The 26,364-nt window shown below is 39.7% G+C and overlaps 1 protein-coding gene across 1 annotated transcript in view; it reads right to left on the bottom strand.

Annotated features, from left to right (window-relative positions):
* Positions 1-26,364, bottom strand: part of LOC126369290 (uncharacterized) — a 138,450-nt gene that overhangs the window by 10,813 nt on the left and 101,273 nt on the right. The window contains exons 2-7 of the mRNA XM_050013647.1: positions 26,118-26,223; positions 23,897-24,008; positions 18,219-18,385; positions 12,987-13,070; positions 5,448-5,546; positions 3,621-3,739 (exon numbers count right to left, since the gene is read on the bottom strand). Of these exons, the coding sequence (XP_049869604.1) occupies positions 3,621-3,739; positions 5,448-5,546; positions 12,987-13,070; positions 18,219-18,385; positions 23,897-24,008; positions 26,118-26,223 (687 nt within the window). The remainder of the gene's footprint in view (positions 1-3,620; positions 3,740-5,447; positions 5,547-12,986; positions 13,071-18,218; positions 18,386-23,896; positions 24,009-26,117; positions 26,224-26,364) is intronic.

A 26,364-nucleotide genomic window follows, 5' to 3' on the forward strand; every position in this document is an offset into this window, starting at 1 on the left:
CTCCGATTGATTGAGGGGAGGCATGTGCCCAACAGTGGGACGTATATAAGCTGTTAATGTATGTATTACTCTATACTCCAAGTCCAGAAGAGAAGTTAATGTTTACTTGCAGTAACGAGGGTAAAGTAACTTTTGACAGTTGCTAAGAATTTAATATCGGGCGAACGTTCCAGAATGTTCCAGAGCCTTCCACGGCCTTCCAGATTTAACAACCATTATTGGGTTCGCGTTATTTACGATGCCATAAATTTTGCGCGCCTTATTCTACGGAATTGCGAAGTAAAAATTGTAATAGGCACTTGCAGAAGCCTATAATGCTGTGACGGAGAGTTATAATTTTTCCAGTGAATACGTTGTAAAGGCAGGGTATATTTCAATATCACAGTCACTAAACATTGTATTAAAAGAATAAACAATATACCCACACCTCAACGAGTTTTCTGTTAGACTAACGTGATAGGTGGAGAGCTGTATGGCCGTCTGTTATGGTCGAGGCAACTGTGTTAGTGAAAACTTCGCTAGAGAAATTTAAACTTCGCTTAAAGATTATATCGCAAAAGGACTAGATATCATTTCACCCAGAACTTGATCGCAAAATGATTACACAGACCTCATACCCGGACCTATCTTCTTCTACCATGTGGATTGCGAGGTGAATTACCAACCTCAACAACCCTAGTGTCAGGGTTATTATTGAGCCGCCAAAGCCCCTGCATGACTCATGTAGGGACTACGTTCTTACATCAGTAAGTAGTAACCGGGACCAACGGCTTAACCCGCCTTCCGAAGCACGGATCATCTTACTTACGGTCAGTCAGGTGATCACCCTGTAATGTCCTAACCAAACTACGGATGAGCCATAGAGGCGGCCAATCAGCTCGCGACTATAAACACTTTTTTATTAATTCTTTCAAATATTATCCTATCAGACGACGCCTTGAACCGAGGTGGGCACCCTAAGGCCTGTCTTAAATGTTGTAATTTGTCCGGCCAAGTAGTTAATGCCATTTACGGCAAATCTACAATAAGTCACGTCATAAACACAACTTGGGTCACGAAGGGATTTTTGTGATATGGTTCAACCGGGATTCGAACCCGGGACCTCCTGATTGTGAGCCTAACGCTCAACCATCGGATCACAGAGGCCGTTAGGGCTTATAAATACATAGAATAAGTCTTCGAATGATTCACTGTAGAGCCTAAAATATACGAATCATATACCTGAATATTTCATTCTTCGACTACAACACGTATGTAACTTTGTTATATTTGATTGAAGGAATCGCTTTGAAACTCAAGACATGTTCTGATGTAAAGCATTACTTGGAACTTTTGATCTGTCAGCCAAAGGAATTTTCTGTGAAAAGCTCAGCCAATTTTACATAGAATGAGATTTTATATATTGTTTATGCAGGGTGTTAGTGACATCGTAACGAAAAGAAGATGGATGATTCAGACCATGATTCTGAGTTGATAAATTTTACGTGATAAAAACTGAAAATAATTTATTATTTATAATTTTTCCGATAGGATTTTCCACTTGATATCAACTTAGAATCATGGTTTAAATCATCCCGCAAAAAATCAAAAATTCAAAATTTCCGTCAAAATCAAAATTTTCGTTACGATGGCACTAACACCCTGTATACTGTTATGTAATATTTTTTAATTTACAAAAATATAAACAAGTTTTAAATGAAAGAAATCTCTTTACTTATTCTTACTTAAACAAAAACTTATTTTGACCGTGGCCGCGATCGCAGCTTCATTACAGAATATTGTTCACAAAATACTATATCCCCTCTATCTCCTAACACCGTCTAACATTTTCCGCCATCTTGCTTTTAAAAAAAGAAGTAAACTGTGCAACATCACGCTTAGCCTCAAGGGGGCCATCGGTTGAGAGAATTTCGGGCCAACTTCGCACCATCCATCTTAAACCACAAGATCTGTCTCAACTTATTGCTTAGAGCAGCTGAAGTTTAAAAGGAATTTTTAGTCTGTCGGGAGACGAGGAAATTCAGTGCGTTAAATATTATTTAGGGAAGATTTTTAAGTTCCATGCGAGGTCTTTTACGTAACAACAACGTAATGAATTTATTATTTTTTTTATTTATTGTTCAGATAATCAACAGCTTATACAGTATACACAGTAGTGATAGAAAGCCAATTAAAGATTACCCCGGGTTACAAATGAAACGTGTAACTGTCACTTAGTTTACAATTATACATAGAAAACCTTCGATATATGTATCATCATCATCATCATCATTATATGTATATGGTGATCGAAGTAGGAAACCAACAAAAATTGGGAAAAATATGCCTGGTGTTGGTCGCCATTCCTCATGAACAATCACATAAGACATGAATGAACAATCCTGTTACTACTACTGCTCGTACATGCACAAACAGAAAATAAACTTCAATATACTTATAGAAGTATAACAATATCAGTTAAATCTACATATTTATATTATGTCCTTTAACAAACTGTTCGTCATTAAAAAATTAACGGCCCCTGTCGTTCCCGTGGTGCAGTGGTCGATCGACGGTCCAGTTTCGAAGCCCGGTAGAGACATGTCACAAAATTAACTTTGAGATCCCTAGTTTAATACCAGGTTTTAAATATAGGTCGTAGCAATATTATTATAATAATTTATTAGGCTATTTTCTTTAGTTTTCGTTTTGTGATATGGCGGTAATGTAAACAGGGTATTAGTGACATCGTAACAAAATCTTTAAGGGATGATTCTGACCATGATTCTGAGTTGATATCGAGTGAAATTTTCCATCGCAAAAGTATAGAAGAAAATATTTTGCGACGTAAAATTCCACTTGATATCAACTCAGAATCGTGGTCTGAATCATCAATCGAAGTTTCCTTACTGACACCGTAACCAGCACCATGTATGTAATCATAATCGTAATCATTTATTGCAAGTCACATTTTTTTTTTTACTTATTGTAGATTTGCCGCCGATGGCATTAACTACTTGGCCGGACAAATGGGGAGCGCTGAAGGCTCTCACCCGGTACAACGTTTAAGACAACAGGCCTGAGGGTGCCCAGTTGGGCGCGAACCTTGCAAGTCACAGTTTTACCACGTTTTACATAGGTGGTATACAAGATATGGTAGGTACATTGTGACGCCCCGCTGGGGCACAGCAACTTAAGCATAACATTTGTTTGTTATGTATGTATGCAATATTGGTGCTAATTCCTGTAAATACCATCTAATTTTATTTTAAGTTATATCTGTCATTTTCTTATCCTCCAAAAAGGAAAGGGACAGGTAATCGAAAAGCATAAAATTTATGGAACACACGTCAATTTTAAGCACAAATCTAAACCAACCGTCTAAAAATTTTACATCAGTCAATAACCCGACACAGTTAAGTAGACAGCACGTCAAACGGATGGAATACCAGCGACGTACCTTTTTGATTCGCCCGGGTCATTCAGTCATTTACTCAGTCTTCCTAAAATTAAGAGCTGTGAATCATCCGTCCCTTTCCTTTTCGACGGATATGAAATTGACGGATATAACTTAAAATAAAATTAGGCGGTGTCTGCAGGAATCGGGGCCAGTGTGTGTGTAAAAGGCACACCAATCTTACCTGAGGTGATGGGTCTCATGGGGCAGGTCATGATGTTTTCGCATCGTTGTCCATCTATGTTGAACTCTTCGTTTTCTATGTACAGCTTTATGTATGGCAGTCTTGTGTTCAGGTGATACCTGGGGGCAGAATACCGAGCATTAGAGTGGTTGGTGTCCGTTGACATTGACTCCTTCCGCGAGGTCGACGTGTGTTCAAAAAAAATCAAAAAATCAAAATTCAAAACTATTTATTTGCTCATAAAACATGGTACAATAAAGGTTTTACAATAAATGTGAGAATCTGATGTGTCAATCAAACAATCAATAATACTTTATTGCACAACGATATAATATACAAAGGACATAAACATACGGATAAAAACATAAGCACAATAGGCGGCGTTCCTCTTTTGTTAAAAACACATTGCACCGAAGCATCTCCAGTTGAGTTTAGCCAAGTATTGTGACAATGTATTAAGGGAGACAATAAAGCCGAAGCGTAGAGCCGTGGTAGCCCAGTTGGTCCGCTTGCCTCTCACTTTGAGGTCGCAAGTTCGAATACAGCACAGGCAACAATGATTTTCGAATTCATTTTTGGATCATAAATGATTTATCACGTGCTCAGCGGTGAAGGAAATCGTCGTCGGAAACCCACATTCCCGAGAAATTTTCGGAGGTATGTGACCTAACCTGTATTGGGCTGGTTTTCTCTTCGCCGGTTGGAAGGTCAGACAGACAGTCGCTTCTATAAAAAAAACTGGACCTGGCAAGTCTTCAGGTTAGGTAAGCGGACCCTGTGAAAAAACTGGATAATGCTAGGGAGATGAATAAAGCCGGAGCTTTCTAACTCTTAATGTGCCAGAGACAGGTCCGATTTTGATGTTTTTTTTCTTCAGAACCATCTTGAGATGGGTAAACAAATATTTCGATCACATAAAAAAAATTAAGATTTTTTTTATTCCAACGAAAAATGGATTGAAAGTACTTTTCTGGTTCTGTACAGAGAAGGCTTCCAATTAGTACCCCTAAACCGTTTTTTCGTCTGTCCGTTTGTCTGTCAAAAGGTCGCAAGTTCAACGTTTGAAAGGCTGTGTCTTAGATAGATAGATAAAAACATTTATTTGGTCTACAGACACACATGCATACAAAAAGAAAAAGATTAGATACAGACAACCAATCAACAGAGACGAAGCTCTGTATTAAACACGCCAGGTATGTATGTTTGCTGATGCAGCGCAAATCGGTCATAGCTCAGCGCAAGTTTTTGCTCTCACGAACAAAACGCTGATTTTCAGCTACAACACACTTTTTGAACATTTTGTTTTTTTTTTATATATATAAAAATACTGTCCTGTGACATTTTATTTTTATTTATGTTTTTGTACTTTTGAATAGTTATGTACCCGAGCAATGAGTATTACAGCGCCCTCTATATTTACTTTTGGGCACGAGTGGTGAGGAAAGTCCCTCATTCCATATAAAACTGAAAATAGGCTAGTTTCCAACTAGTCAAATCAGTAACTTTTTACTAAACGTCAAAACACGAAATTACTATGGAATTTGTATGAAAAAGCACACTGTGACGTCATAGAAAAACGTGATAAAATGTTAGACTTATTATTACGTTTTTCTTATTTAAAATTCAAAAATAAGTTAAATAGAAAAAAGAAAATGTTTTTCGTTAGTTTTAGATGAGTCTTTATTTAGTAAACAGAACATCATAAATTTATCTTGAACCTAGTACACGACCCAATTCCAGCAGCTCTTATTGTGCGGAAGAATTTTTGTCTACGCCACTGTGTCTTGTCTTGGCTTTGAGTTTTAAATCTATAATTTGAAGACATACCTGCAATGCAAGTTCCGTGGATACACTCCAGGGTAGGCAGCCGATTGTACGTAGCAGGTTTGTAGGCGACAGTCTCGGAACACACGCTCGCAATACGATCTGTCGACAAAACAAAAGCACACATAGAATTGGATATTGTATTGTTACAACAGCAATCGTGACCATAGAAAAGATTTGAACTTTTCCACAGAAACACAAACCATTACAATAATCGCCACATAATAACATTTGATGATCTTTGTTCTAATATAGGCATTGTTTCAGACGCCGTGTTAGAGTGAGACGGCGCCAGAGTGGGACGGAGCGAGGCAGCGCTACTAAAGCGAGACGGCACTACAATTAGAATAGTACAACGAATATTGGTAATGAACGCACATCCCGCTAGTTGCGGATGCAAAAATAGTACCTAAGCAAGGCGAACGCGTTTAAAAATCACAGTTGAAATTCGATAAAAGTTCTTTAAATTGAAATCGACCCCGATCCTGATCATACAGTCCACAGCATGTTCACGATGATACAATGGATATAAATAGCATGAATTGGTATTCCAAACATCTGCCCAGAGCAAAATTTAATCAATCGAAAAAAAAAAGAAAACAAACAAAATTTTCAACCTATCTATTAAGCATAGGAAGTCTATATACTTATACTAGAAACTTTTCTAGTTACCTATTACTCAGCGTAAATCAGACAAAAACAACAGACATAGAAAGTCGCGTTTCGATCTGATAATTAATCGCAAGAAACCACAGAAAAATATCCAAAAAAAACTCAAAGGCAATAAAGTTGCGTGTCTAAATAAAATAACTGCTTTAATAGATAAGCATATATATACATAAGTATAATATTTTAAGGGTCCACTTACACCCTCAGCAATTTCTCTAATCGCTGAAGTTGATTACCGGTATCGCAAGAACAAGAGACACATTGAAAGATACATTTTGATCCCCTATATGGGCAGAGTAAACTACCGAAAAATAGCCAACAATAACTCAAGGGAACACAATTGATACGTTCCCGATAAAAATACGGCTTAAACCCGTACGTTAAGTACGTATAATATTTTAAGGGCCCAGTCCCTGAGCAGACCAGTCCCTCAGCAGTTTCCCTAATCGCAGTAGTTGATTACTCAGCGTAAATCAGTAGTGCAATAACAGCCGCCGATTCGTCGATTTATTTCGCATTTCGGTCACGTCCTTACCGAAGTGCTACCCATTTTGTGCCCGAGTGTTGGGTAACCTTATTGGAGTGAGGTTACTCTTTCATGAGAAATGGCGGTATAGAAATGAGGGATCTCGTTTTAGGTAGTCTTGGTAAGTGAATATTGGGAGTCTTGGGCTTCATAAAATAGTTGATGCTGATATTTTTTGTTATAGTTTTGAAGGTCAAGTTCGAAAAGACTGAACCATGTTGCTTTTCTTATTCGGTTTACTTTTTTTTGACGTGACTTATTGTAGATTTGCTGCAGATGGCGTTAACTACTGGGGCGGACACACGGGGAGCGCTAAGGGCTGTCACTCAGTACAAAATTTAAGACAACAGGTCTGAGGGTGCCTAGTGGAGCGCGAATTTCGGCTCAGGTATTTGACATAATTAATCTGTCCTAGTTGGTCGAATGAGGGAAAACGTCGACCACGCACGCGTGGTTAGTATCGGAGACCGGTTGACTGAAGAGATTATAATGCTTAGGTTAGTTCCTTGCTTATTATTAACCTGACCAATGTAGGTATGCCTCAGATAGCACTAATCGTATGTCCGGCTTGACCGGATGTCCGACTGGGCTCTTGTTTAGCCAACATATTGACTACTTATCTAAAATATGGTAACATACACAAGTATTATTTCGACGAAGAAATATTTCTATATAGCATGCCTTCGAGTAACTTTGATGTTATGCACCTAAAAACTACTAAAAACTAAAAACCTTTCGATGCAGCGTTGCTCATGTTGCCATCGATAAGACTAAAACTGGGTCCAGATTATATAACCAGACTAGCTTTTGCCCGCGACTTCGTCCGCGTGGCGTGTTATAAAAGAGAGGTCTTTTTGTGTGTGGGAGTGCATATCAAATAAAAATGCAGTTTAGATTTTTTCATACAAATTCACATTCCCGCTAACTCCCATTTTTCAAAATACAGCCGTAACGAAACTTTATATTTACTAAGGTATTCATGCATGCTAGATTGAAAACATATATCTTACGCGGTTTCGTTTTTTCATACAATTTTTTTTTCCCGCTAACTCCCGTTTCCGTGGAAATTTTGCAATATCCTGTTGCAACTAAGCTTTAAGTTAACTAAGGTACCTGCATGCCAAATTTCAAGCGTCTTACTTAAGCGGTTTAGATTTTTCATACAAAAGGATTTTCCCGCTAGTTCCCGTTCCCGTGGGAATTCCAGGAATTCGTTTCTTAGTGCACCTCTACGGTACCTAAGCTACGTCCCTTCCAAATTTCAAGTGCCTACGTTTAGCCGTTTAGGCTGTGCGTTGATATGTCAGTCAGTCAGTTTCTCCTTTTATATATTTAGATTATAAACCCATCGTCTATATAAATTCTCATTTCTCTACGCGCTCCTTTCCAAGTTTCTTGGTCCATGACAAAAATTATGAGGACTATTTCGGCGCCATTTTGCGACACCGGAGTAAGCCTTTTATGTAATTGGCAGGTTCTCACTTGATTTATTTCGAACGTTTATGTGATGACTTCCCGACTACAGTTCGGGATATTGATTAGTCGGTCGTTAAGCGGGTTTAATCTTCTTCTGATAGCTTGTCATATCCTTTCAAGTTCGATTTGTTATCCTGGAGAATGGATTTATTACGAATCTGTTGGATCAACTCGATAAACTGTGACATATCTATATGTACGGTCACGAACATCAATATGCATACATTATGGTACCATGTCACATGTTTTTTTTTGACAAATTGCTGTGTAAGTTTCACTAAATGTCAAATATATTAGCGCGACAAATTCAAATTCAAAAATATCTTTATTCAATAGGTAACATAGTTACACTTTGAATCGTCAATTTTTACATAACGAACGTCTCATCCGCCTAAAACTACTGCAGCTTCTCACAACCTGTATAGCCGGGGAAAAGAAGCTGCAAGAAAAACCTCGGCACAGGGCCCTAGACGTTCTTTAAAAAAATAAAAATAAGCATAAAATATTGGTATACAATTGAGTAATTTAGCTGCCTAATATCAGTTCTCAGACAGTTAATCCCATGCATTCATATCTTCTAAATAATGACTAACTTTATAATAACCTTTTTTGTAAAGTTTTTGTTTTACTACTGTTTTAAAACAGTTGAAAGGCAAATTCTGAATGTCAATGGGAATCTTATTGTAAAAACGTATACATTTTGTAAATTAAAAGATTTTGTAATCTTATGTAATCGACTGACTTGTAAAGCCAGTCGATTACATAAGATTTTTATTCCGGGTATTAACAATGTGCCGATCGCTATTTTTTGCAAATAATCCTATATGTTTTTTTACATATATTAAGTTTTCCAAGATATATTGTGATGCCAAAGTTAAAATACTAATTTCTTTAAATTTATTTCTAAGTGACAGAGTCCTCAAGTGGGTACATTTATTGGTCATGGACTGTACCCTAATCTACAAATAAATGGTTTCTGTTTCTGCGTGGGAGTGTACACGTGTTTTGTTTATTTTTTACTGTCCAATATAGTAGATTGGAAAGTATTGGATCTATAATTGCCTACAAGACAGTTTTCTGATAAGTATTTTAAAAATTACAAACGCTTTTTTTACGCTTTTTTTTTTTAATTTACACCTCTTAAAATAATTTATGTACTTACTCAAAAAAGCATAATGTAATACAAAAAAATATAATTTAAATTTGAGCGAATACGGTTGGTCCCGGCTGCATTGGCAGTCGTTAATAACCACCAATCCGCACTGGGCCCGCGTGGTGGTTTAAGGCCCGATCTCCCTATCCATCCATAGGGAAAGCAGTGGGGATTTTAATGGGCTGGTGATGACGGTTGGTCACATGACGTTTTGCCCAGTGACGTCACTTTTTTTTTTGTTTTTGTTTTCCCCGAAGGGTAAGGCAAAGGGAACTATGCCCATACAGCCATGTCTGACGTATTTTTTTTCTTGATGATTAATGAAATGATGAAAGGTGATGATGATGAAACCTAAGCCCCCACCCTCGGAGTAGACTCCTACTCCGAACCCCAAACGAATTAACTCAAAAGTCCGCATAAACTTTTGAGTTTATGCGGACGCACTTTGTTTATTGAATACCCAATATAATAACACTCGCGAATGTCTTCCGACTAACTTAATGCGATCATTAACCACAAAACACCACTTCGTATTAATTATTTAGATTACTCAATGAAGAAAGCAACTGTCCCGTTCCCGTTTCCCGCCAAAAAGCCCCAGTGACGTCACATTTCAATAAACAAAGAATCTGTTAAACAGTATAACTTGAAACCTAAAAGATAGATTTTGTTATTTTTTGTCATATATATATATATATGAAATCACACAAAGCTCATCGTAATACACAGACAAAAAAATCGCAACCTTATTTCGTAAAAATAAAATATTAAAAAATGATCTTAATAAAAACACTATTGGATAATTATCGTTAAATGATATACTACCATGTCCGACATATTTCATATTTTATGGTTACAACTGTCAATTGCCGAATTTCCTAATTCAAATTGAAACTATTATTTTTATAAATGACTTGTTCAATACGACTTTTAAAAAGATTTGACTTGATTTATTGGTTTTTAATACGATTGATGGCATAAATGAAGAGAAGTGTGTCGAAGCAAATGGAATTCTACAGTTTCTGCTTACCCCGGTGGGAAATAGCCGTGAATTTACATATGTATGTACCTACTTGTTCATTAAATATTCAAATTAAGCAATACCCCCTCCGGTTGATTGAGGAGAGTCCTGTGCCCAGCAGTGGGACGTATATAGGCTGTTTATGTGGATGTATATTTTCATAAGTGGATATTTTGTACTGAGCACTTGACGCGTCCTTTCCGTCGGAACATTCTTAGTCGAAATAACAGCCCCTGGCAGCTAGAGTTGTCTTTCTAGTATTGTGCAGTGTAATAGGTATCGGTCACAGCTGTAAGGATATAGAAAAACTTCTGAAAAAAGTTTATTTTCCTTGATTATTACCAGTCTCCCTTGACGAGTGCACGTCAATTCACTATCAAGGACTTTTCAATTTCAAAAAAGGCAAAACGGATGTTCGTCAAAATGATCATAAGGTGGTGGTGGACGTCCTGAGATAAAAGGGCCTCGATCAGCAGAAGCAACCACATCTCACCATTCTTCTGTGACATATACCAACGTGATAGATGGTGAGGCGTATCGTATATATTTCTGCTGATGTCACATCATCATCAGCCCATCAACGTCCCCACTGTTGGGGCACGGGCCTTACCTATGGATGGATAGGGAGATCGGGCCTTAAACCATCACGCGGGCCCACTGCGGATTGATGGTTAATTACGACTGCTAATGCAGCCGGGACCAACGGCTTCACGTGTCTTCCGAAGCACGGAGGAGCTCGAGATGAAAACTTTTTTTTTGTGGTCACCCATCCTATGACCGGCCTTTGCGAAAGTTGCTTAACTTCAACAATCGCAGACCGAGCGCGTTTACCGCTGCGCCAACGAGCTCCTCTCAGATGCCATACCTAAAACGTTAAATATGTTTACATAAAAATACCCCAAAATAATCACTTTTCCCCGAGTATTACCTTCGATACTAAGTACGAGTAGCTGTCCTAGTAGTATCGCAACCAGCGACTCTACCTGCTACTGGATAGACATAGACAATACGGAATAGCTTTTCCATGCGATTGGCTTCAAAATGTTCATCACGTTCACTCTTTGAAGTCGGCGCAGCAATTTGAAGTCATTTGAATAAGTCCCGATCCCTTTACTGAGCTTCAGATCGTGTTATATTGAATCTCAAATACGGTAAATGCTGAATGTATTGAACAAGGGTTGATGAAGAACTTTACGCTTGAAAACTATCAAAAACATTAGTGTCGTAAAGAGATTAAATATCCTTTATTCAAACGTGATTGAACATTTAGCATATTCAAATTCAAAATTATAATATCTTTATTAAGTAAGTAACACAGTTTCACTTTGAATCGTCATTTTTTACATAACGAAAGTCTCATCCGCCTAAAAGTACTGCAGCTTCTCACAACCTGTACAGCCGGGGAAAAAAAGCTGCAAGAATTACCTCGGCACAGGGCTCTAAACGTTCTTAAAAAAAATATAATAGTTGTACAATTTAGTCATTTGGCTGCCTAGTATCAGCTCACTACTACCAGTTGAGGTAGTCAGAGGTACATTCATAGCAAGATGAACTAAGTGCCCACACTTCACCTAGCTTTCTATTAGACCAACGTGATAGGTGGTGAGCCGTATCGTCGAGTCCACTGCGTTCTTGTTCACGCGGGAATCAAAACAAAACAACAATAAAGTACTTAGTTCTGAAGCTGCCAATTTGCATTGGATTGCGCAAATGGTTATTTATTTATTTATAATACGATCGGTTATGATCAAGATCTGTCGTTATTTAATAAGCAATAAGAATTCATAATTTATCTTTGACCTAAGATACCCAATCACACCTACAATAATAATTAAGATATATTTTCATATATTACAATCCATAGGTGTTAGTAATTACAATCTTATTGTATTGTTAGTAAACATACAACATTTTGAAATACAATTAAAAATTCAGCTGCCACTACCACCTGTGTGCAACCGCATCAAATTCAAATTCAAAAATATCTTTATTCAGTAGGTAACATAGTTACACTTTGAATCGTCAATTTTTACATAACGAACGTCTCATCCGCCTAAAACTACTGCAGCTTCTCACAACCTGAAAAGAAGCTGCAAGAAAAACCTCGGCACAGGGCCCTAGACGTTCTTTAAAAAAATAAAAATAAACAAAATATTGATATACAATTGAGTAATTTAGCTGCCTTATATCAGTTCTCAGACAGTTAATCCCATGCATTCATATCTTCTAAATAATCACTAACTTTATAATAACCTTTTTTGGAAAGTTTTTGTTTAACTACTGTCTTAAAGCAGTTGAAAGGCAAATTCTGAATGTCAATGGGAATCTTATTGTAAAAACGTATACATTGCCCCTTAAAAGATTTAGTAATCTTATGTAATCGACTGACTTGTAACACCAACACACAAACATCCAACGCGCAAACATAGGCGCATCCCACCTGCAGACCAGCACACTCAGGATACTGTTCGAACTTCCACGCGCGTTCACGCGGATGCATTTTCTGTGTGTGTTAGACCGTGCTTGTTTTCTATACAAACGGAGATACTTACAAGCAACGGAAGAACACGCATCCACGCGCTACGCTGCATCATGCGGGGCAGTGTGAGAACCGCCTTACCTTGCGATTGGTGGAAGGGTCAGTGACCACCAATGGCATGTTTACAGTATGATCATGTTTATGTTATGTTTACTCACCCAGCCACAACTTCTCCTCTTCTGTTTGGATAAAGTTCTGGATGTTGACCGTATCGAAGATACACTTCGAACTGTTGCTCCGCTCTGAAAAGAAAATAAAAACATTGTTACTTATTTTTAATTTTTACAAAACTACTTTTACCCGGTTTTACCCTTTGAGCGGTGGGCAAGGATACACGACGGGTACATGCGTTGTGGTAGACCTCGAAAGAGATGGGGTGACGATTTGGATGCTTGCCGGTGGGACTGGCCGGAGTACGCACATGACCGCGAAAAAAGGAAAGAGGAAGGGGAGGCCTTTGCCCAGTAAGCTAGATTATATTAGACTTTTACCCGACTACAGTGAAGCAAAAAAGAGGGTTATGTGTTTAACCTCTGTGTATGTATATTATGTATGTGTGTATGCACGTCTTTTCCAGCCTAACTTCGAAACCACCTGTCACAATTTAACAAATGAGGCGTCATTAGAACCGTCTTATTGGTCCAGTGGTTATAGTCTATGTGACGTCACGCTGAAATCAATGTGGATCGAATCTTTTTTTGACGTGACTTATTGTAGATTTGCCGCAGATGGTATTAACTACTTGGCCGGACAAATGGGGGGCGCTCACCCGGTACAACGTTTAAGACAACAGGCCTGAGGGACCCTAGTTGGGCGCGAACCTCGGCTCAGGGCGTCGTCTGAGAGGAAAAATATTTGAAAGAATTAATAGACCCTAGTGGTAATACCATCATGATATTAACCCTTTCACGGACAGAGATCATGGGTCATTGATGGTTCATAATAGGTAAAATATGACCCCTTGGAATCGAAACGTCATTAGATGTTCTGTCCTTGAAAGTGTTAATTGGATATCTATACATCTTAGGACGTATCAGGGATGGCTGCAAGTTGCCTTCTAATTACTTTATTGAACATCATAAATGATAACATCAAAATAATAATTAATTAAAACTAAATATCAGCTTTCGAAACTTAATTAAATTAACTTGTTTCAGCGTACCAATATCATTGCTTACGTACGTTGGCCTGTAATTAGTACAATTTTGTATTATATGCAAATGTTTTGAACAGCCTCCGTGGTCTAGTGGTTAGAGCGTTAGGCTCACGATCTGGAGGTCCGGGGTGTGCGTCAAGCTAGCGGCCTCAAAAAAAAAATGGGCACGAAAAAATAATTTGACCATACCAAAAAATAGTACTCTTATTGAAAAAAATAGTACCTGTTGTAAAAAAATTAGTACCATCACGGTTCTGGATTTATAGCCATGTTTTATTGCACTTGCTAGCTTGACGGTGAGCGAAATTTGGCGAGAGTTAACGACAAGGTCTTTCGCTTTGATTTAAACGCCAAAAAATAGTACCGAAATAGTACTCACCCCCTGCAAAATACCGAAATGAGTACTTCAATGGTTCCAAAGTTATAAAGGCAGTTCTTTGATCCCGCTGGCTTGACGTTTTGAAAATACCTATGATCTGGGGAACGCTTGCATACTTCAGTATGTAACTAATGTCAATAAACTCGTATGAAATAGTACTTCCTACCATCATAATTTTGATCCGATTCTCTTTGTAGAAATATGTTAAAAAATCATCATAACCTGTGCCATACATTTGTTGTTGATACAGTCACGTAGACAATTACATAACCTCACAATTTATTCGTAAGTATTGCCATCGCCAGTATTGCCATTTTGGAGGTCTACCCTACCATTTCTTTGCACTTCCGAGTGTTGCTATTACAAAAAATTGCTATTGCATACACCCATATGCCATAATTTTAATAAAAAATGGCTGCATGGGTCTAGTTCTTATTGAAAACAATCTGTGATTTTAATACATCATAATACATTTTTAATCTGCTGTTTTATTTTATAATTTATACCTTCATGTTCAATTTGTTACGGATCAAAGTGTTTGTTAATAAACAATTTGCAGTATTTGTAGAATAACTCAAAGAGTTTCAACAATGATATTACTTTCATCTGACAACCCTGGCACTTCACCAATTTTTACCCAAAAATGGGGAAAAAATACTAAAATCTGACAACATTCTTCTTGAGCATGTGTAATAATTTTGTTCGCGACTGTACCTGTCTTGATAAATGTATGACATAGGTTATAATGACTTTTTGACATATTTCTACAAAGAGAATCAGGTCCAAATTATGATGGTAGGAAGTACTATTTCATACGAATTTATTGACATTAGTTACAAACTGAAGTATGCAAGCGTTCCCTAGATAATAGGTATTTTCAAAACGTCAAGCCAGCGGGATCAAAGAACTGCCTTTATAACTTTGGAACCATTGAAGTACTCATTTCGGTATTTTGCAGGGGGTGAGTACTATTTCGGTACTATTTTTTGGCGTTTAAATCAAAGCGAAAGACCTTGTCGTTAACTCTCGCCAAATTTCGCTCACCGTCAAGCTAGCAAGTGCAATAAAACATGGCTATAAATCCAGAACCGTGATGGTACTAATTTTTTTTACAACAGGTACTATTTTTTTCAATAAGAGTACTATATTTGGTATGGTCAAATTATTTTTTCGTGCCCATTTTTTTTTTGAGGCCGCTAGCTTGACGCACACGGTCCGGGTTCGATTCCCGGTGGGGACATTGTCGAAATCACTTTGTGAGACTGTCCTTTGTTTGGTAAGGACTTTTCAGGCTTGAATCACCTGATTGTCCGAAAAAGTAAGATGATTCCGTGCTTCGGAGGGCACGTTAAGCCGTTGGTCCCGGCTATTAGCCGTAAAAAAAAACACCTCCATCAACCCGCATTGGAGCAGCGTGGTGGAGTATGCTCCATACCCCCTCCGGTTGATTGAGGGGAGGCCTGTGCCCAGCAGTGGGACGTATATAGGCAGTTTATGTTATGTTATGACTATTAAATAAAGACAGATCTAAAACCAACAAAAAACGTTTACCATTTTCTATTAAACTTATTTATGAATTTTAATAATTTGAAGGTTGCGTTTAGGGTATACAGGGCGGAACTAGCTTTTTCCTGTTCATAATTGATTGTATGATTATTAATTACTTTTGCCTTGAAAAAATTTGGCTGTCAGTTCGCTTTTGAATACTTATGTTCTGTTCATGGGGTATTATGGGTGCGAATTTATGTATATTTTAATACTGTATAGCTCTGAGTTCAGTAAAGAAACTTTAATAATCATAATAATAAATAAAATTTCTCGAGGCCCTGGGTTCGAATCCCGGCGGGAACATATCACAAAAATCACTTTGTGATCCCTAGTTTGGTTAGGACGACATTACAATTGTCCGAAAGTAGGATGATCTGTGCTTCGGAAGGCGTTAAGCCGTTGGTCCCGGCTATTACTTACTGATGTAACTACGTAGTCGTTACATGCGCCACGTCAGGTGCCTTTGGCGGCTCAATAATAACCTTGACACCAGGGTTGTAAAGGTTGGTAATTTACCTCACAACCCACACGATAAGAACACAACACGACACACACACACACACATAAATAAAAAATAATAAAATAATTAAAAATAAATAATAATAATAATTAATAATTTTGTATTTGAATTTGATAAGAAGTCAGGTTAAGTCATAGGTATCTCCGAAAACATATTTTGTTAGGTACTATGATGGGTTTCTTTGCGATGTTTAGCGCCTGATAGTCCCTATAATAATGAGAACAATTTTGTATGCAAATGTTTTGTAAGTTTCGTTTAGGGCAGAACTAGTTTTTTCCTGTTCAGACTTGTTTGGATGATTAATTGCTTTTGCCTCGGTGCCGCGCCCTGGTGGCACGTTAACAGGCTGTGAGGCACAACCCTCATTAGAACTGTCTGCGGTTTGAAATGTTAAGGGTTTTTGAAGTTTACTGCAGTAGCTCCAGTGGTGGTTACTGGAGCATAGAATAAGGAAATATTACGCATAGAACGGCAACTCTCCGCTCCCCGCAAGTGTATGAGCTAGGTTTACCTCACCCCCCGTCGAACATAGACTTGAATCGTATGACGTCAGACGTCACACACACAGATGCGCGTGTACGACATAATTAATGTGTGGTGTCTGTGTAAAACGAGGTTGTTGAATGAAGTGTCCGGGTGTGACCGGAGTAAAGAGTGACAATGGAATCCCATTTTTGTTTCGATCCTGACATACTTCTCGTGCATGCCAGTTGAGTCAATTTGGTCAAAGACCGTCCTTCTAGGTCTTTCGCTGTCAGCCCTACCAACAACCTTCGCCTTATATGGGTACCACTTTCGTAATCATATTATCCTTCATACGCATATACATAGACTCAGTGAGACACAAAAAGTTAAAAGCTACACCGGATAGATTTTATCATCTTAGACCAGCTTTTATTTTTAGATTAGCATTTTATAATTTACCTTAGAAGCAGTCAACCTTGTTATTTTTAGTCATACGAGTATTTATTTATTTAGGTACACATACAGCAATACATATTAAACTTTTACAGACAACATAACTAAATTCATTCTAAATCTAAATTGTGGACAGAGGATCTCTTAAGGGTCGTGGGTAACAGCTGGATACGGCATCAGAAGATTGTACATTGCGGCCAGTCTTGGGGAAGACCCACGGAATAGAACTTTTTTCGATTCCGTGGAAAGACCTAAGCGCTATGTCCAGCAGTGGACGATTTCTGCTTGGTAATGATGATAAACTCTATAATATATCAACTATACGCAAAGAATGGTACTATGACTTTGGTTTTATATCAATTCCGTTTCTCATTTCATTCTATGAGTAATTAATTTCGTGCCCTCTGAAACGCTAGGGGGATATACAAATAAATCTCCCCTTATTCAAACGTGTCGCTTGCTCCTGACGTTTCCTGATAGGTTTATATTTTATCTCACGTGATTTGAATGTGAATAAAAAAAGTCCGTGAAAGTGTTAAGAAACAAAGCTTTTTTGCACTTTCACGGATATAACGTCTACAGGCGATCAAATACGACTACTTTAGTGCTTTAATCCAATCTCATCAGTCATCCCGTGATCATGGCACTTGCAACAGTGTCGAAATATCGGGACTCTCATATGCCTGATTTAAACGCGGTAAGAACCAGTTATTATGTGTTTTAATTACTTTAGTGCTTAAGTATGGCGTCAGATATCACCCACACAAATGCGCGTGTGTAATGTGTAGTCAATGTGTAGTGGGTGTCTGTGTAAAAGGAGGTGTTTTGTATGAAGTGTCTGGACACCCTGGGGTGAGCTATAGGTGTACCTGGAATCGAAGCTGAAGTATGTTTGGTCCGTGAAATTGTCAGCATGGAAGACGATCTTGACGAAGTTGGTCTCCGAGATGAAGGTCTGGGGCTGCTCGATCTCGCCGCAGAAGAGGCCCGGCTCCTTCCTATTGGACACGTCCGTTTTCGCGTTACCATCCACGATCTGTCAAGAAGAAGAACATCAAATCAAATCAAATCATTTATTGCAAGCATCATGGTACTTGGAATATCGGAAGATTCATAGCCCTGATTTGCCCTCATTCATTTAATGCTTACCGCTATCGCCCCACTAGGGTCGATTAATTCTTTAAAATAATTTCCCCACAGACTACGCTCTGAGCCGCAGTTCGCGTCCAACTGGGCACGCTCAATTCTATTGGCTTAAATTTTGTTTAGGGTGAAAGCCCTTCTTCTATCGTGTGGGTTGTGAAGTGGATTACGAACCTCATCAAACCTGATGTCAGGGTTATTATTAAGGCCCTGACATGGTTTATCACGACTATTTACTGACAGTAAGTAGTAAGCAGGACCAACGCCTTAACGGGCCCTCACCGCTGCCCATTTGTCTGGCCAAGTAGTTAATGCCATTTGTTGCAAATCTACAATGACTCACGTCAACATTTTAGCGCAGTAAGAATATGTTACTATGTATTAAACCACAAATAGTGTATAAATGGAGGTATACTGGAGGAGCTCCAACTTTCGCAACTTTCGCAAAGGCCGGTCATAGGATGGGTGACCACAAAAAAAAAGTTTTCATCTCGAGCTCCTCCGTGCTTCGGAAGGCACGTTAAGCCGTTGGTCCCGGCTGCATTACCAGTCGTTAATAACCATCAATCCGCACTGGGCCCGCGTGATTGTTTAACGCCCGATCTCTCTATCCATCCATAGGGAAGGCCCGTGCCCCAGCAGTGGGGACGTTGATGGGCTGTATAAATATCTGTACCATACGTAGAGATTTGTAATGAGGGACATTCCAGCTACGTTCCCCAAAAAAAAAAAATATAGATGGAGTTGTCCAGATTTAACGTGATAAAAGTAGTACTTATTCTTTATTCCACGTTGTCAGTCACAAAATGGTCCATCAGGTTAAAAAGCACACAATCAGTTTGTCCGTTTTTACGACACTCAGAAATATCATCACCATCATCATCAGCCCATTAACGTCCCCACTGCTGGGGCACGGGCCTTCCCTATGGATGGATAGGGAGATCGGGCCTTAAACCATCACGCTGGCCCAGTGCGGACTGATGGTTATTAACGACTGCTAATGCAGCCGGGACCAACGGCTTAACGTGCCTTCCGAAGCACGGAGGAGCTCGAGATGAAAACTTTTTTTGTGGTCACCCATCCTATGTCCGGCCTTTGCGAAAGTTGCTTAACTTCAACAATCGCAGACCGTACGCGTTTACCGCTGCGCCACCGAGCTCCTCGATCAGGAATATAAGCGGCTGAAAACGTCCTATTATGTTTCTTCACGTCACAGAAACGGTACTTAACAGATTTCAATTATCTACCTAAATATTAATTATAATGATTTTCCACAGATGAAACAGCTTTCATCAATTTCGCCAGTTATCAGATTCCTCTTTACGGAGAAATTCGAAATAACATTACGAGATAAGTACGAGTTTGGGCCTATAAATACGTCATTAACATTAATACCGATGCAATAATATTAATGTAAAAGTAGGTATTTTGGAGCAGTAATTAATTCGAGACTTTGAAATCAAAAGGCTCTGTACAACCAGATAGTCGAGTGTCAGCGGTGAGCGAACAGCGATAAACATTAGTATCGGTTGTCGGGTCAATGGCCGACCTCAACAGTGGTAACCACCCGTGACCTTGACGCATCTAGCCAGTGGGACAGATAGGTGTAAGCCTTTTAGTCGCTAAGGAGTAAAGGGAAGGGCGCGGACTATCTGTCTCGTTCGCACTTACGGGTTGTGTAAGTGCCAACGAGGTAGATTGACGGGAGAACTGTGCCCAGCAGTGGGACGTATATAGGCTGTTTATGTTATGTTATTTGTAGATTTGCCGCAGATGGCATTAACTACTTGGCCAGACAAATGGGGAGCGCTGAAGGCTTTCACCTGATACAACGTTTACGACAACAGGCCTGAGGGTGCCCAGTTGCTAACGCATCGGGCGCCACATTTGGGCAAAAATCAACCAAGACTGGTCCACCCTAGCCGCAAACTAACTTCATCGGGTTATGTGTATCTATAATGTATGTTATGTATGTGTCCGGGTGTGGTGTTAGATCTTCGCTGATTCGCTAGCATTTGAAAGTTTTGTACACCAAAATGTCTAGGCTCTTGAATAAATATTCATGTTGGATTTTGAATTGAAACCGGGGATGTTTTTCACTTGTTTTAATCTTGTAAGCAGTCGAATGATCTTATAATTACACAACTAAATTGGCTCTCACTTCAAAGCACTTAGGATTGTGGGTTTTTTTTTTTTCCAATTTCCCTCGGAGGTTAAAACCGCCCCCGAGGGGAGTTTATTGTGATTCTTAATAAAAAGGAACACAGAGTTTCCGGTTGCATGCCTTAAAATAATTAAACTTATCTAATTGTATAATGTTAGACCAGAAGCCGTCAAGGCCCTCGCTATGTAATGGGTTGTGGGTTTGCCGTACTGATTTGGAAGTAAATTTGTTATTAGGCGGTTGGTTTTGTTGTTAATTATGTGGTTAGCAGGTAGATAGTTGGGTTTGAGTGTCTAGCCAATTGTGTGTGTAATAGTGTTGGAATGTCAATCAGACTATTCAATTACGAGTAGAAGAAATAACTTGTAACATAAACAGCCTATAATATACGTCCCACTGCTGGGCACAGGCCTCCCCTCAATCAACTGGAGGGGGTACCACGCTGCTCCAATGCGGGTTGGTAGAGGTGTTTTTTTACGGCTTATGGCCGGGACCAGCGGCTTAACGTGCTTTCCGAAGCACGAAATCATCTTACTTTTTCGGACAATCAGGTGATTCTAGCCTGAAAAGTTCTTACTAAACAAAGGACATTCTCACAAAGTGATTTTGACAATGTCCCCATCGGGAATCGAACCCGGACCTCCAGATCGTGAGCCTAACGCTCTAACCACTAGACCATATCCATATCCCGATTGGAGTACTCAGAGGTATCCATCGCAAGATGAACTAAGTACTCAACCTCACTGAGCTTTCTGATAGAGGCAAGGTTATAAGTGGTGAGCCGTATCGCCACCTATAATGGTCGACGCAACTGTGTTAGTGAAATCTGCACCATTTGGTGCAAGTCCAGTGTTCAAACCGGCGCTCCTAAATGGCCTCCGTGGTTCTAAATGGTCTCCGTGGTCCAGTGGTTGTGCGTTGTGCTCACGATTCGGAGGTCCCGGGTCCGAATCCCGGTGGGGACAAATCACAAAAATCACTTTGTGATACCTAGTTTGGTTAGGACATTACAGGCTGATCACCTGATTGTACAAAAGTAAGATGATCTGTGCTTCGGAAGGCACGTTAAGCCGTTGGTCCTGGTTACTACTTACTGATGTAAATACGTAGTCGTTACATGAGTCATGTCAGAGGCCTATGGCGACTCAGTAATAACCCTGACACCAGGGTTGATGGGGTTGGTAATCCACCTCACAAACCACACGAAAGAAGAGAAGACCAGCGCTCCTCGTATAATACGAGTAAATAACACAATATAAATAAAAAAGTCAAAGCGACTCAGCCCTAGAAACTCCAGCAAACGAGTTACCAAGTTCTTTTCGCCGTCAAACTTCAAAAATTAATTACTAGAATTGGAAAAGCGTGAGGCAACTCAATTTCTACTTAGCTGTCGATTTTCACCATTCACCTCGCTGGAACTTTCTGTTTGTTTCGTTTCGCTGACCCTTTTGACTGAACAAAGACTGAGTTGCCAGATTAAAAATGGCAATTTTGCGCTTTAGGTCGAGTTTCTGTTTATTAAAGAATAAGTTTTATCCATTTATACCCGAGAATCAGTGAGAGAGTCAATTCAGTGTGGAAGATATGTGGAGGCTGGAGTGGAGCATGTTCTACGGCGCAAATTCGGAACTTATTCAGGATCCCACGCGGAGGGTCCCTGGCATTGACTCCAAACGAAAAATCTGGACCCGACTGAACCGGTGTAGGACCAACCATGGAAAGTCAAACCATCACCTACATAATTGGTGCTTAAAGGGGTCGCCACACTGTAAATGTGGTCACCCGGATCAAACTATATCTCACATAGTGAATGAGTGCCTTCTGCACCGGTTCCCAGGTGGCTATGCTGCATTGTGTGACGAATGCGGCAGAGACTTGGTTAGAGGAGCTTAAGCTGGATATATGATCCACGCAGGATATTTTATTTTTGTCTGCCATTATCATCATCATTATCAGCCCATTAACGTCCCCACTGCTGGGGCACGGGTCTTCCCTATGGATGGATAAGGAGAACGGGCCTTAAACCATCAAGCGGGCCCAGTGCGGATTGATGGTTATTAAGGACTGCTAATGCAGCCGGAACCAACGGCTTAACGTGCCTTCCGAAGCACGGAGGAGCTCGAGATGAAAACTTTTTTTTTTCTTTTGGGGTCACCTATTCTATGACCGGCCTTTGCGAAAGTTGCTTAACTTCAACAATCGCAGACCGAGCGCGTTTACCGCTGCGCCACCGAGCTCCTCTTGTCTGCCATACGCAATAATAATAATACCCGAGATAATGCCATTGCGCGGTTTTACTTCTACACAAAAATAGGGTTTATTTTTGCGACCCGGTATCACACATTCGTCGCACCAAACTATTTGTATACGTGGGAAAAAATAGTGTAGTTCACTTCGAGTGAGTTTTTTCTGTCTGTCGTCCTGAAGTCGCGTCAGGGATGGTTGCAAATTTCGACCGCCAGACAATTCCGCTCACGTTTTTTGCCTTTGCGAAAGTTCGAATTTCGCCTTGGACTCCAACCTCATCAACCCTGGTGTCAGGGTTATTATTGAGCCGCCAAAGGCCCCTGATATGGCTCATGTAACGACTACTTCCATCAGTAAGTAGTAACCGGGACCAACGGCTTAACGTGTCTTCCGAAGCACTGATCATCTTACTTTCGGACAATCAGGTCATCAGCCTGTAATGTCTTAATCAAACTAGGGATCAGAAAGTGAGTTTTGTGATATGTCCTCACCGGGATTCAAACCCGGGGCCTCCGGATCGTGATCCCAACGCTCAACCACTGGACCACGGAGGCCATTTGTAACGGGCAATAATAGGCTCACTACATGGAACTTAAACATAGCCTACCCCATGAAACAGGTATGACCATGTTACAGTTTTAGTGAACGTCAGGACATTGTAGACACATATCTTAATAAAATATATGCAGAAAGAGTGGTCGCATTTTGAGCTAAAATGTGCTAAGATCATAAAGATTTGTACCCAAAAGCTGATATGTCTCATATACCGGCCACGCGTACAATCTTTATGTATATATTTTATTAAAATTTGTGATACTACATAGACGGTCCTGACGTTCACTAGTTTTTTGCTGCGTTGGCAGCTTTGAGTGCCAAAAGATAGACAAAAAGACAAAAGCAACTCCTTATTTAAATCGGACTGGGAAAATCTACCTAGCTTGGGTACAGTGAAAGATTTGTGCGCAAAAAAATAGTATGAGGAGATAACTTTACCTGCATGTACCCTTTATGGCACGTAGTTCCATTGATTAGGGTTCCCACTTTGAACTTTTTGAATCGTATCCGCAGTATCCAATCCTTTGGCGACCCTCGGAACGCTCTAAACCTGCGAACAAAGTTATAACATAACATAAGCTCACGTTTATATCACAATTGGGATAGTCAGAGGTACATCCATCGCAAGATGAACTGAGTACCCACGCCGTACCGAGCTTTCTGTTAAGGTGGGTACTGACCGGTGTTGCGAGGCGTATTGTACCATTCGCAGCGAGCATTATATGTTACGTCATATGTTCAGGTTAAAGAAATCTTTATTCTCAAAAGAAATTTACATTTCACTTCATGAGAACTTATAAACCAACTTAATGTAAACAAAATATAAACGGTGAGCGTGCATGAGTTGTAATAGGCTACTTGACACTCAGTGAAACGATAACAACACCTTGAGTAATTTAAACAAACTTATTTCGTAATAAATAAGGCAAAAGAAAAATGGTATTTTTGGCAGCCACTTTGATGATGATGATGTTACGGCCTGCTTCTGTCAGGGAGCTCATAAAACACTGTTTCTGTGATAAAGTCATTTTTCATTTTCCTTCCACCGACTGCAATTGGAATACCATTGTATTTAAGTTTATAAATTACGTAATACAAACTGGATTTTTTTTTAAAGAGAAAGGAAAACATGAAGCAGTAGGACTAGGGCCCTGTGCTGGGAGGTTTTCTGGCCACGTCTTTCCCTCAGCGTTACAGATTCCGATGTGGTAGTTTTACAGCTAGTTACATAATATGTATTTTAATTTTTGACGTTCAAAAAGCGCTAAATTTGTAAGCCAATTTTGAAGAATAAATATTTTTGAATATAGTCATATGCTTAAAATCAGTGTTGATGCTCGCTACGAGCGCCATATTTCCCTGTACTGACAGCACGAACGCTCGCTGTGTAACACATTATATTACGCCTTGTTGGCGTCAGATCTGGCAACCCCCGTTGCCTAGGTATTGTTGATTATATGGCGCTTAGCAACGGGGGTGTAAGTTAGGTTTTTTACATTATTATAATTTTGTGATCTTTTACTCTTTATTATACATTAATTCTGAGTTGGTCATCTTTCATTTCGCTCGTTAATATCGAGATCTGACGCCAACACGCCTCGTAACACCAGTCAGAACCCACCTTTTGACCAATGTGATAGGTGATGAGTCGTATCGCCGTCTGTAATGGTCGAGCCAACTGTGTTAATGAAAACTGTACGTTACATAAATTAATAACTCATTGGTGCAAGTCCGGTACCTTAGTTCGAACCGGCGGCGCTCCACGTATGAGACGCAACCCAGCGAACCACAAGACCAAAGTGACTATACAGCAAGTGAAGAAAAACATCACGAAGAAACTCACATTCCCGAGAAATGCGTTTCTTAAAGTGCCTTTCGATGCATAAACCATCTTACTTAACCTAACCTAACCTAAATAGGCATCACGAAGTGACTTTTTTATGATATGTCCTCACCGGGACTCGAAACCGATACCTTTAGAGAGACCAACAATCTAATCTCTAGACAGCCGGATGAAATGTGCTAAATAGGTACCTTCGACTTCATAAACGAAAGAGGTTTTTAAAAAGGTGAACGCGCACTTGGACGCGTCGCAGGACACACGCGCGCCCCGAAGTCATCGCATTTTATAACCCCGATACCGACCCCGCCGGCATGGTCGACGATTTCCCTCAATCAACGCTTATCGCTATCGGCCCACTGGGGTCGATTAATTCTTTCAAATATTGAGCCGAGGTTCGCGCCCAAATGCACCCTCAGGCCTGTTGTCTTAAACTTTGTATCGGGTGAGAGCCTTCTACAATAAGTCTACAATAAGTCACGTCAATAAAACAAAAAAAGAAAAAAAGCATTTTATAAATATTTGTTTGTATCGCATGCAACGTCGCGGACCTATATGCGCCGCACGACCCGCATTTTGCCTGCCAATGTGATGGGTCAGCGCATGCGGTTTCTACGGTCTATGTGCGTGTTCACCTTAGGCATACCCCAGACACTTCATGCAGAGAGCGGAGAGTTGCCGTTGTGTGTTGTTGTGTTGTTGTTGTGTTGTTGTGTTGTTGTTGTTGTGTTGTTGTTGTGTTGATGTTGTGATGTTGTTGTGATGTTGTTGTTCTATACGTAGTCTTATTCCTTATTCTATGCCTTAGACGACACTTACCTATATGTACATGTGAGCGGTCTCCCGAAGTTCTCTGGAGTGACAGGAGGAGAGGACACGTCCTCATATATTTCCACCGTCTTATTGCAATGGTCCCGTTTTGAATCTGTGGACAAAGGTAACATGTATTTAATTCATTATGTCATTTTAGAATCACAAATCGGACGCCGTCTTCTTCTGCTTACTGTTAGATAGAACAGAATGAACACAAAACACTTCCTCTCTTCCCTTCAACGTTGCTGTGCCC

This window comes from Pectinophora gossypiella, chromosome 8, assembly GCF_024362695.1.
Source record: "Pectinophora gossypiella chromosome 8, ilPecGoss1.1, whole genome shotgun sequence".
Lineage (NCBI taxonomy): Eukaryota > Metazoa > Arthropoda > Insecta > Lepidoptera > Gelechiidae > Pectinophora > Pectinophora gossypiella.